The sequence below is a fragment of the Carcharhinus amblyrhynchos genome, chromosome 8 (genome assembly GCF_965287045.1).
Source record: "Carcharhinus amblyrhynchos chromosome 8, sCarAmb.v2.hapA, whole genome shotgun sequence".
In the NCBI taxonomy this organism is placed as follows: domain Eukaryota; kingdom Metazoa; phylum Chordata; class Chondrichthyes; order Carcharhiniformes; family Carcharhinidae; genus Carcharhinus; species Carcharhinus amblyrhynchos.
The window spans coordinates 78988384-79000797 of NC_137331.1; the positions used below are offsets into that span (position 1 = coordinate 78988384).

Sequence of the window (12414 nt, forward strand, 5' to 3'; positions counted from 1 at the left end):
GGAAGGCACATCCCCTCAAGCCTGCGGGAAGGCCACTAGGGTACATCTGATGACCTTGCCATTAAAGAGTAGCAGTAGCAGAGGGACAAGGGGCATAAATGTCCATAAATTGACTGCCTCGACCTTCACCACCCCAGACTTAATTGGTGGGGATCTGGGAAGGCCTTCCTTCCTGATTTTATTTTTCTAGCAAGTTCTGGGCCATTAATGCTAAATAAAACAAGTAATCGGTGAATAAACACTGATCATTCTGTTCTCATGAAAGCATTCCCCTGGTTGAATCTTAAATTTGTTAATTATTGTAATCACATTCTTTTACACCTATGTTTCATGACTCAAATACAATAAGATAGGCCAAGGTCAATTCTGTCTGATCCCATCATCACATCTCAAGGTAACAACAGTTTCTCAAGATATGTGTATATCATATAAATATTACTTAGTATAACTCTAAAATTATTTTGCTTACCTTTTTCTAATAATTCTTCTCAGGATTCATTAGGGCAAATCTAGGCAATCATCACTGCCTTATTCCTTTAATTAATTTTTTCTAAATCTTGTCAAAAGTCACTTTCAACATCTTGTATTTAGTCCACATTCAAAATCATGTGTATTGAAATTTCACTCATGAACAATGAAGAAACATCTGTGCATTTATGAAAAAAGTATGTGTTTCATAATCAATAAAGGATTTAGTAAGGTGTTCACATCCAGAAGGAGCTGTGCTTCACTGTGGCAGGAATAAATCATTGCTGTTGTGATAGGAGTGAAGTCAGTAATGGGTTTAATAATCAAGGGATGAGTTAATACAACAAACATCAATGTTTTCTCTCTTGAAATCTTAAAGCTAAGATTTCACTTTGCCAGAGGAATGCTCTCAATTCAGTGTGACTTACATGAAATACCCATGCAAGTGAGTCAAACCACATGTACCACATGAAACCACTGGAGGATAAATACCATTGCGTAAATTTATTCATACAAAGAATTACCAGTGACAAACATGTGTAACTCAAATAAGTTTGTACACATTGCTAATCCCATGTTGAACAAGTTAAAATCACAGTGTCTCTTCTGGGCATTTGTATTAATCTATTACAGAAATAGAGGATCAATTTGCATTTTGAATCTCTAGCTTTCATGAGTTATTCTCCTTTTAACAGTGATGCTCTTTCGGTTGCAGGAGCCGAGTGTGTAGTTTCTCAAATTATTTAGTCACTCAGCAAGCTGTCTCCAGAAACTAACTCAATGTCTGGAGCTTGAATATGACGATGTTGAAGAATGCGGAGATTTAATAGCAAAAACTCCATCAAAGATGGCAGAATATTGACTCCAACTCACCAAACTGGAACTGTCTAGAGACAGGTGAAACAGAACTTAACTATTGCATGACTGTACTACAATCATGTTACCCTTGAATAGCAACCATCAACATTCATTCCAATCTGGGCCTGGCATCAGGGGTATCAGTTTGAGTGGATAAAGTTGAGTTGGGCAAGGGACACTGTAATTTTAAATACAACACAGGAGCTGATGAATTAGAAAGAAGTGGTGAACAAATGTGACTACATTCTTCGAAAGAAGACACAGTGGAACAAGGTGGAGGTAAGTGTGAAAGATATGTGTACCTTTTATTCATGTATTGCTATGGGATTTTATTGATTACAGCATCAAGGTCATTTGGTGTTCACAGTGAAAGTTGGGACACAAAAAGAAACAATTGGCTAACAAATTATCTATAGGGATTCTACTTCTCTAACTCAATGCTTCAGATGCACTCAGTGACTAGTTTAGTACAGCCAATGAAAGTCTGAAAAACTGCTGCTTGAAATTCAATTCTCCAGCCTCACCTTCATTCTTCAAGTTACAATAAACTACCCTCCACAACAAAACGTACACACTGCTGATAATATATGTTAGCCTGAGCTTGCTCTTTCTCAGTACAACTGCCTCACTTTTTCTTTACTTCTTGTTGTTGTTCAGCTTGCAGCTCTTCGTCCTCAGGGATGAACACACTTACAGTAAAGTCACCCGTCTCGGTGCCGTATTTGTTTTTCACCAGGATGCTGTATTTGCCAGAGTCCGTGGTCCTGACATCGGTGACAGTGAAGGAAGCGAACTTTCCTGACTCGAACTTCAGTATCAGATGATCATCTCCTAGCAGTTCCCTGTCATTCTTCAGCCAGGAGACTGTGGGAACAGGCTCTCCCCAGACATTGCAGGTAAGGTTAAGTGACTAAAAAGAAATTTTAAAAAAATCATTTTTCAATGGTAAAATGCAATTACTTCAAACTCAAACATATCTTATTCATTTCAGTGTATGGTTTCACCTGCTTGAACAAGGATTAGATTTTAAAACTAGTTCCCAAATTCTTCTGCTGACCATTCAAAGGCTTGATGTGGAGATGCTGGCATTGGACTGGGTTAAGCACAAGAAGTCTCACAACACTAGGTTAAAGTTCAATAGGAAAAGTCCTGTTGGACTTCAACTGGTGTTGTGAAACTTCTTAACATTCAAAGGCTAACAGTTCAGTTAGATAGGCAATGGTTTGTGATGCAGAGTGATAGCAACAGCGTGGGTTCAATTCCCATACCGGCTGAGGTTATTCATGAAGGCCTACCTCCTCAACTTGCTCCACATCTGAGGTGTGGTGATCCTCAGGTTAAATCACTAATCAGCTCTCCCCCCTCAAAGAGGAGAGCAGTCTACGGTCATCTGGGACTTTACCTTTATCTAAGGAGGTGAAATATCTGCGACGATGAGTGATTATTAATGCCAACCAAACTCCTTAATGTAATGCAAAATTTCTGCCCTCCAATTGTTTCATCGTATTTTGTTCTAAAAGTCCACAATTAAAATATAGAACAGCATTGAACTTGTCAGCCAGCAGTTTGACAACATGCACCCTTCCTTAAAAAAAGGAAAATATTGCAGATATTGCATTTCCAGCATTTTTCTGCTTTTATTTACCTTTCCTTCCTGGATTGTAACAACATCAGGCAAACCGCCGATAACACGAGCACGATCTAACAGGAAAGAAAGTTCTCTTAGGCATGACAATATGAAAGAACATCTTAGTGTACAGATTTCCTGATACAAGGTGACACAGTTATTTATAAGTGCCATGGTAACCCAACATAGTCAGAACCAGACAGTGGAAAAAAGCACATTTAATTCCCACTTTTAATTTGATCAGCTCTGGGGAGAACCCAGGTGGGAATTCTGTGTTTTGACGATGTGGGGCTGAGAAATATTGGAGAGTAAATCAATCATGATACATTCCTACACTCCTGCATGGGTATCTCAGTAAGAAACCGCAAAGCAATGGGTTTGTAATTGAAATAGTCTAATTGAATAGGCTCAAAGGGTTAAATGACGTCCTTGGTCTCTTCCAGTCCATAAACTCCTATGTATTGCCAGGAAAATTATGGAATTTTCAGAGAAAATATTGAATTTAGACCCTCACAAAACAATTTTAAGTACAACCATTGCCATTTACCGGAACAATCAAGTTATTAAAACAGCCATTTAACTACATAAAATTACTTATGTTATCTTTATAAAATATCTGTAAATATGATACTCACTTCTTTCAGCGATTGCAGCCTGTCTGTTTATTAAAAAATCAAAAAGAAAGTACAAAAATAAATTAAAGCATAAAGTGTTATTCTGCATATGAAGCAATTCTACGCACATATAGTGAGAATTATGAAGTTATTTTGATATCGCCAGAAGAGTGATGCCATAAAAAATCGACTTTGCTTGATTTTTCTATTGGTGGTATTAAAAATAGAAATCCATTAAAAAAGAGAAATGGGAAGCAATCAGTGTGGTGATGTTAGCTGTACTTTGTGACTGATTAAATGTAGAAACTTTTACAAAAACAAGATACAAATACAATGTATTGATAACTGATGATAATTCTGTGGACGAAATATAATTGTCTACAAATGTTTTACTTTCTTACAGTTATTACTGGTTTACTGTTACTGCAAGGTCTGTGAAAAACAGTGCAGTACTTCCCAAACGATTGTATGAGAAGAAGATCCTAAATAGTACATTGTTGTGGCTGTTGTAATCTCCTGAAATTATTACAATTGCATAAAAAGAATCACAAATCTTCCAGAACTTTCTTTCCCCTAACTGCTTGGCTGCTTTACACTTCTCTCAAGAGACTACACAGCACCCAAGGGGTGCTGTGACACACAACAAACTAGATAAGTCGGTAATCTTTTCCAGTCTGACGGTTTGTTATGCTCGTATGAGTAAATCATTCAAACAGACCCAGGGTAGTCCCAGGATTAATCTCAGCATGTGTTTTATTTGCTTATTTGGGCATAGGTATTAGTGTGGGTGGCTTTGGAAATGAAAGATTGAACATAAGGCTGCTTCTAACTACCATCTAACAACAATTGTTGAAAATGCATACACAGACTGAATGAACTCTTGAATGATCTAATATGAGGGTTGGAGGTTGCAGGTTTACACAGTTGTTTCAAATGCCACCTGATCCCACAACCAACCCCCACCACCACCAACCCCCCCACCCCCACCATCCCCAACCCCACCATCCCGACCCCACCCTAATATCCCAATGAACTCACTGCCCACCCATTGTTGGGAATATTTCTAAAGTAGTCAAAGGACGTCCCTCCTCCCCTACTCCAAATTATACATTGAAAATTGGTACATTACAATTAATTTCAAAACAATTTTGTTCCTTCATTTTTTTTAATTCTAAAAGCAAGGAAAATAAATGGCATATAAGTTTAAGCATTTTTAACAAACCTTCAGATTATTGTTTGGTTCAAAATTGCCTGCATTGTCACTCCCAGCCTGCCTCCCTCCCCAAAAGTGCTCTCCCCTTCAACCTGACCCATTGCCTATAATAAAAAGACTGACTCCGTCTTAACTTGTCTTTGCTCCTCACTGATCCTTTCCAGCATGTTCTGGCTCTATTACAGAGGTAATTACTTATATATGCATCAGACATGACTAAATTTAAAAGCTTGTTTATAACAACAGGTCAATCTGACAGTACAGTTTTAATGAGACTCATAACTGTAACCTGCTGTCAGTTTTTAGGTTGTTCAAAACAGGAATTAATGTTTTGGCAATTTAAGTATGCTTTATAGCATGATGGCATAGTGGTTAGCACTGGTATGTCACAACGCCTGGGACATGGGTTTGATTCCCAGCTTGGGTCACTGTGTGGAGTCCCGATGTCTGTGTCGTTTCATCCGGGTGCTCCAGTTTCTTCCCACAGTCTGAAAGGTGTGCTGGTTAGATGCATTAGCCATGCTTAATTCTCTTTCAGTGTATCAGAACAGGTGTCAGCGTGTGGTGACTAGGGGATTTTCACAGTAATTTCATTGCAATGTAAATGTAATCATACTTGTGACACTTGTTAGTAGACTGGGCATGTAATTTCTTGCTTGTATTTTTTAGTGTTTACTTGCCATAAGTTTTGTTAGAATATGGAGAATTGATGCATACATAGATCAAACAGGAGAAAATGTTACCAGCAAAAGAGCACAAGTTGTGACTGTATTCACTTTTGCACCTAATTGTTTAATCCACTTTACAGAATGAAGAATGTGGGACAATTGCAGGAATAACTAAAGTCCCCTTTGTTGATTGATAGAGAACTGGCCTTTTCCCAAGTGGATTTTCCTGGATGAGCACAGTAGTTTTCATGCCCCTATTTTAGTTATACTCGGGCTCATAATTTACCTTCACTGCTTTGGTGGTAATCTGACGAAACGGACCACCATTTCAACGTCAGAAAAATTGAACACATTTTACAATGTCTTTTATGATTTCTTCCTTCACTATCAATAGGCCATTAGAAAGTGCATAGTTCTTTAAATAGTAACTGATTTGATATAAATATAAAAGACAAAATTATTTAGCCAGCATCATTGAAAAAATATTGCTAAATCACCTATGGCATTTCAAAGAGAGGGGGTAATTCTCCCGTGTCAGGGTCAGGAATGTGAAATGTTTCCCACTGCAGGCCTCATTAATTATGCGCCTGGGTGTGGCAGGATGGTGTGTACTCCATCGTTGTCTGGATACCATATTGAAAAGGTGCCTCAAAGTCACTGAAGACAATGAAGAAAAAAGCTGGATCTCCTGACAACAAAGATGAATCTCCAGTAACGTTCTGAGGCTGAAAGATGGGCCCCCTTCAGGACACCTAATCTGTAAGTTAGATCTGCTGATGCTCTCCCCAAGCCACTGCTGTGGTGTTCCGGGGTCCAGGGTTGCTGGTGGCCTCTGTCCTGGACTCCAGAGGCAGGCCAGGTGTTGTTCATATGAATTCTAACATCTGCACACCATGTTGTTCTGAATGTGTTTTGCACTGACTTGTTTTGCCACTGGCATCGCGGAGAATACGTGGGGGGCGGGGGGGGGAAGGGGAGCAGGGGAAGCGGGGGAGAAGGGGTTGGGCCTTCATCTGCACCCCATTAAAGAGATGCAAATGAGGTTCATGTCAAGGTTACTCTACTATTGAATGAGTGTGAGGTGCAGGAATACAAAAGGTATCCCATTGCTGTGAGCAAGAATGACTAATATCCCAAGGGAATAGCCAGTTGGGTACTTGGAGAAGTTGGAAGGATGGCTGAGGGTAGACATAGTTACTTTCAGAGATTTACAAACTGATGGAATGGTTCAAAAAACATTTAGAGGTTCTGAAATCTGGCAAAAAAAGAGTTCAAAAACTGCTGCAGGCCCATCCCACGACAGTGAGGTGTTCCTAACATTCACATGTAGCATTGCAAAAGCAGTGTCATAGCACCACCTACAGGAAAAATGAGTGCTGCTGGTAAATTTAACACCCTCGCGTTTGATATGATTTCAATGCATTAAGAAATGGAATACAGTAATTCACTTAACATTTTAAAATGATGCTAGATATTAACTTAAACTCTATAAAATGTCAAGTTTGCATACAGAGCATTTGGCTGTCATCCCCTGTCAAAGATCATATAAAGAATGAAGTTATGAAGGAAACCACCCGTGGAGTTCCACTCCAGCAAAGAATCAAAGTCTTTAGGAATGGAGAGAAATAAAAATCAACTTAAAAAATACAGACAAGTAGTTTTTTTGTAAAATTGGTGTACTTACTTCAGCCTCTGGAATTCTGCATAGGCTTCATCAAATACTTAAAGAAGAAGAGAGATAGTAGGGTTGTTAAATGTGTATATAACACGTTAGTTCACCAATTACATTGCAATGAAAATCATTTCAATTTCATGCTCGGTAGAGAACTGGCTTTGCAGATCAACTGCCTGTCACAGAAACTATCTGATTTCTATCTAATTCTAGTGAGCTGTCAATTGGCAATGCCAAATTCACACCAAGATGGCCATCTAAAAATCCACTCAATATGCTTACATTACCACTCCTTCTGCTGTCAGATTTTCATTTGTTTTCACAGGTCACAACTCTGATTAGATAACTGAAAGTATAATCCAGTGATGTTCAATGCTGCTGCACTAATGTCTACATGATACAAGATCAAGAGAAGTCACCAAACTGAAGACTAAGCACCCTGCTGATGAATAAGTAACTAATGTAATCAGAGACCAGCTGATGCCTTAAAATAGGACATTTACCTGTCCTAATCTGGCGGACAGCCAGATGTTATGGAAAGATCTAAATGAAGGCAAGTGCTTTAGTGTATATGGTCAATAAAGCGGTGGAACAGGTTCAATTAGCTGAATTATCTACTCTTGGTTTTGACAGTCCCCGTTTGGTTAGACCTGCTAATAAGTGAGTTACTGGCTGCAGGAGTTCAGTTTCTGGTCAATGGTCAACCCCAGGATGTTGATAGTGAAGCTGTTGAGGAAGCTTTCCATGCTGTATATTGAGCTGAGTGCATACAATATTAGTATGGCCAAAGGTGGAGAAAAAAGCATTCCATTCCTCTGACTGACATTGCTCTTCATTGTAAGTAGGAACAATTCCTAACATTAAAAACAAAATAAAAATGATAGTGTACTGAGGAATTTGAAAAGCATGGCACAATGTGTAGCAGACAGGAATCAGCAAATGGTTCAATCAAACCTATAAGTAGCTTTCATTCTGGTCTTTTACTGTACTTGTCAGAAGCAAGTAAACATCCACCAACAGAAATAAAATAATAGAAGAAAAGAATTTTCATACGTAAACAACTATGGTTTGAACGATACCTTCTATAAGCAAAATAGCTTTAACACAGTCTCTGGGTGTTATAACTGGATGATAACAGTCAGATGGCATCAATACTATAACTAATATTTATGATCCCATCACCACCCAGGAGTCAGCTTCATATACCTCTGCATAATATCTTTATTCTTGTAGCCAACTGACGCAGGTTAACTTTTTTGTTTGCTCATAATTAGTGGATGAAATTCTAGGAATTTCACAGTAACTTCATTGCAGTGTTAATGTAAACCTGACATGTGACTAATAAACAATAAGTAAACTTAACTTTAAGTTAACTTATTCTATTGATGGATGGAACCATTATGCGATATGAATAAGTCCATGCATCAAGAATGTTTATATAACGTTTGTTGTATTTGCCACTATCAACTCACTTTCTGACAAAAATAGCTTACCACCACATTCTCAAGGGCAATTAGGGATGGGCAATAAATACTTGTTCACATCCCTTGATTGAATGTAAAAGCATCCCAAATCTGCATGGCCCTATTCTTGTACCTATGTGATGATATTTAGGTTTATTGTCTTTCTAAGTGAAATGTCCGCCAGAAAAACATTGGGATTCCAACACATTTTCCTTAGGAACTCTGCATCGATCAGAAGAGGGAACTATTCCCTTTAACAATAGAATTCAAGTTGTAGAAAAGAAAAGCTGTTAGTGTCATTTTAACTATCATGGCAGCATGGTTCGTATATTAAGACAAAAGTGGCATGGATGCCAGCAATTTTAAAGTTTCCTGAACACATATGTCTGTGAGGAATGTGCTACATCCATGTGGGAACTGTGGTTTTTCCCAGAGCTGCTGCCAAAGGTCCTACCCCAGAACTGCTGGGTGTGTATCAACAAGTGGATGGGTCAACAGTAATATTTTATTACAATATTAAATAAACGCAATTGGAAGTAGATCTGTTTTTCTTACCTGTCCCTGATAGTTCAACTGATTTTTTGTGTCCTGCTTTTCCATCAAAGAGTTCAAGGGTGTAGGTGCCTTTATCCTTCTCGGTGGGTTCGTTGATCTGAAGCCAGAGCTGCTCTCCTGTAACACCGCTCTTCACTCGTTCTGTGGATGCAAGCTTTGTGTCACTGGGGAAAGACAGCAGGTGTTAGAAAACAACCTAACATTTATGATGTGTTTTATTTCTAGCTTCCCCGCAATCTAGTAAGATGACAGTTCCAATAACAGGCACAAAACCTCCACACCTCTTAACCCTTTACCTTGTAAAAATATAAAGAGGGTAAGTTTGTGAGTCTTACTTGTGGGGATCTCGGGATGGCGAATTGGAAATGGAGGTCAGTTTCCTCCAGCTTACATTGCTTCCAATTTTCCAGTGCCAAATGTACTGAGGAAAGTAATCTCTTACCTGTGGTACCAGATGATCTTCAAATCGTCCAAGTAGTAAGAAACAAAAGAGTAGATTCTGATACCATGTTCTGTACTCTGTACCTTCAGATCTGTTGCAGTCTGAGCTGTATTGTTAACAGAAACATAGTTTTTACACCCAATTTATAAGCACCGGAAAGTGATGGCAAGACTTCTTCTGAGAACACTTACCAGCTGCACGGCAAACTTCACTTATCACATCATTGAAAACTGTAAAATTAAAATTAAACAAGTTGAATATGGCAGATTTCACATTACAATGAAATTCTTTACATCACAGTTACTCTAAATTTCATGACTGTTTTGGTACATTCAAATTTACAGTATTGTGCTCTGCTTCACATCCTGCATCTTGATATTAACTTCTCCCTTTCTACCCAGCCTCTGTATCATCATTAGTGCTGATCCACTTCTGGACATTTCATGTGAGGAGCAACATTTGCAGAGGGCACTTTTCAGAAAATTGCAGGCTCGTAGATCAAGATTTTACACTGATTTCAATTAATTATTTCAATTAATTATTTGCACCAATTGTCCTTTTTTTCAGACTACCTGTCTTCTCAGGATCTCTTCATGACATGCTCACCACACCAAGAAAGAAATTCCCTCTGAAAGCTTGTCTGTCTTTTTAAGCCTGCATTCCTTTGAGTTTAAGGTTTCCGACAACCTCAAACATACAATGGTGCCAAGCAGATTTCTACAAGGATAATTTTCCTTCAGTTTAAGCTCTGTGGAGGCTCTTATGCTTTGTGTCACTGAGCATAGATGCTATACCAACTTGTTCCTGGCGTGGGGATGCTGCTTCAGGACTTTTTACTTCTACATAAATGATCTTGTAAAGTATGCGTTTCTTACACAGTCAAGTGGGAATTCCAAAATGTAGGAAAAGCAGAACTGAAGCTTTGCAGTTGTTGTTTTTTCGATCTATTTCATTTGATCTACACCATCTTTCTGTGATGACTTAGTCCATTATCAGTCAGAAACTTTGTAGTTGCATTTGTTTTACCCTATCCATTTCTCTCCGATTTTTTCTATAAGAACCCTTTTGTCCTTACAATGTATGATTATCATGCTAAGTGGGAGCGACACTCTTGAAATGGGATTGTTGAGATCAAGTTATTCCGAATTTTATTTTGCTCATTGTCTAAAATAATGGGCAGGATTTTATGGCCCTTCCTGCTGATGGCATCTTCCAGTCCCACCAAAGATGACCCCCATAGCAGGTTTTTTGGCAGAAGAGTGGGTGAGCCGTGCAAAATGCTATAGTTAAATGCTATAATTTAGAAATTAATTCCAGTTAATTGTGAGGAATGAACCTTAATGGTTTGATTGCCATGTTTGAGAAGTACTGCCTTACCATCATAACCTTAAGCAGGGCCTTTCCATTCCTTATGACCCTCCCTTTTACGATGCACCAAATCTCTTGAATTAATTTGTCTCAGATGGACTTATATGGTACCTCAATGCTCTTTAAATTTTCAGTGAGACCTCATCTTGTAAACTCACCCTCCTGAATATGAATCTTCCTAATGTGCTGAAAAATGGGATGAAGTGTAGTACCTTCTTGAGCAGGAAGACTTTTGCATGTAAGGTAATTTGGGATTTCACTCATTGATTAATTGACCCTTTAATGATCTTGAATGTGTTCTTTGCATGAATTGCCCATGTTGCTAACTTGCAACCTGGTTGCTCAACTAACATTTTACACAGCATTTTCTTAATCCCACATGAATCCTTTCACAAATCCTTTGCTGAAAGGACTTTCAACTGTGGTATTCATGACTATGATGTTTATATTTTTGCAAATCTCTGAACACGTCCTCAGCGAATTCCTCTCTATTATCAGTCAGAAGCATTGTTGTTGTACTTGTTTTGTCCTAACTATTTCTCTATCATTTTGTCCTTATTTTGCATTATTGTAGAAAGATTAAATCTGGTCATCAGGACGATAAAATGCAGTCTAAATTATGGACTTTGGAATAGTTAACGGAAGTAAATACATATATGTCAAATATTCATGTTTTTGTGATGAGGGTTTTGAGGAACAGATTAAGAGTTGGATAAAGGTAATTTCAATGCTTAAAACACATGACAGAGCTATCACATCCAAACATCACTTGTCCCAGTGAATACTCATGTGACAACAATTCCAGAGGGATTTAATGATGGGAAAGATATAACTATTTTGGGATGTGCTGGAAAAGCTAATGGTGAATTTAAATATTGCTTGAATATTCCGGATAATAACCAGGAAGTAAGTTCTATGGGCATGTGGAAATGAAGTGAGAGAATGATAGTGCACATTTTAAGAATTGAAGATGTTTGTATTGGAAAAAAGATCATAAACGGCCTGAAGAACTTCTCATAGTGCAAGAAGAGTGGTTCTATCAGACATATAAGCCGGAATTTTACCACTTCATTAGGCTTGCAGAACGGAATTCACTATTGGCCTCGGGCTGGGTGGGGTTTTATGAATCTCGCCTAAGTGAGGTCGTAAAACCCCAGCCATAGGCTGGGAGTGAAGTCGGAGAATCCCAGCCATAATGGAAGTTGAGGTCGTGGCTTGAATTGTTTAGAAAATGAAATAAAAGTCACAGAACAGTCTCACAATAGAGCAAGAAGCTGAAGTCCTCATGACCAGGTGGTTTTGATGGTTGTCAATAAACCTGAGAATAAATTAGTAAGGGAAACAAATAAAAAGGGAGTTAGCTAGTTGGAAGAGTTTAGTGTTTATTCTGAAATGCCGGTTAAGGGTCACTGAAGTAGATTTCTATTGAAAACGTTCTTGTAGGTGGGGCATATAAGACCAAAGCA

The 12414-nt window shown here is 38.4% G+C and overlaps 1 protein-coding gene across 1 annotated transcript in view; it reads right to left on the bottom strand.

The window, feature by feature from the left end:
• Window positions 1–946: 946 nt before the first annotated feature.
• myom1b (myomesin 1b) overlaps window positions 947–12414 on the bottom strand; it is a 124925-nt gene continuing 113457 nt past the window's right edge. Inside the window, exons 31-37 of the mRNA XM_080194310.1 lie at window positions 9772–9810; window positions 9581–9686; window positions 9139–9302; window positions 7133–7169; window positions 3589–3611; window positions 2972–3027; window positions 947–2236 (exon numbers count right to left, since the gene is read on the bottom strand). Of these exons, the coding sequence (XP_080050436.1) occupies window positions 1952–2236; window positions 2972–3027; window positions 3589–3611; window positions 7133–7169; window positions 9139–9302; window positions 9581–9686; window positions 9772–9810 (710 nt within the window). The 3' untranslated portion in view covers window positions 947–1951. The remainder of the gene's footprint in view (window positions 2237–2971; window positions 3028–3588; window positions 3612–7132; window positions 7170–9138; window positions 9303–9580; window positions 9687–9771; window positions 9811–12414) is intronic.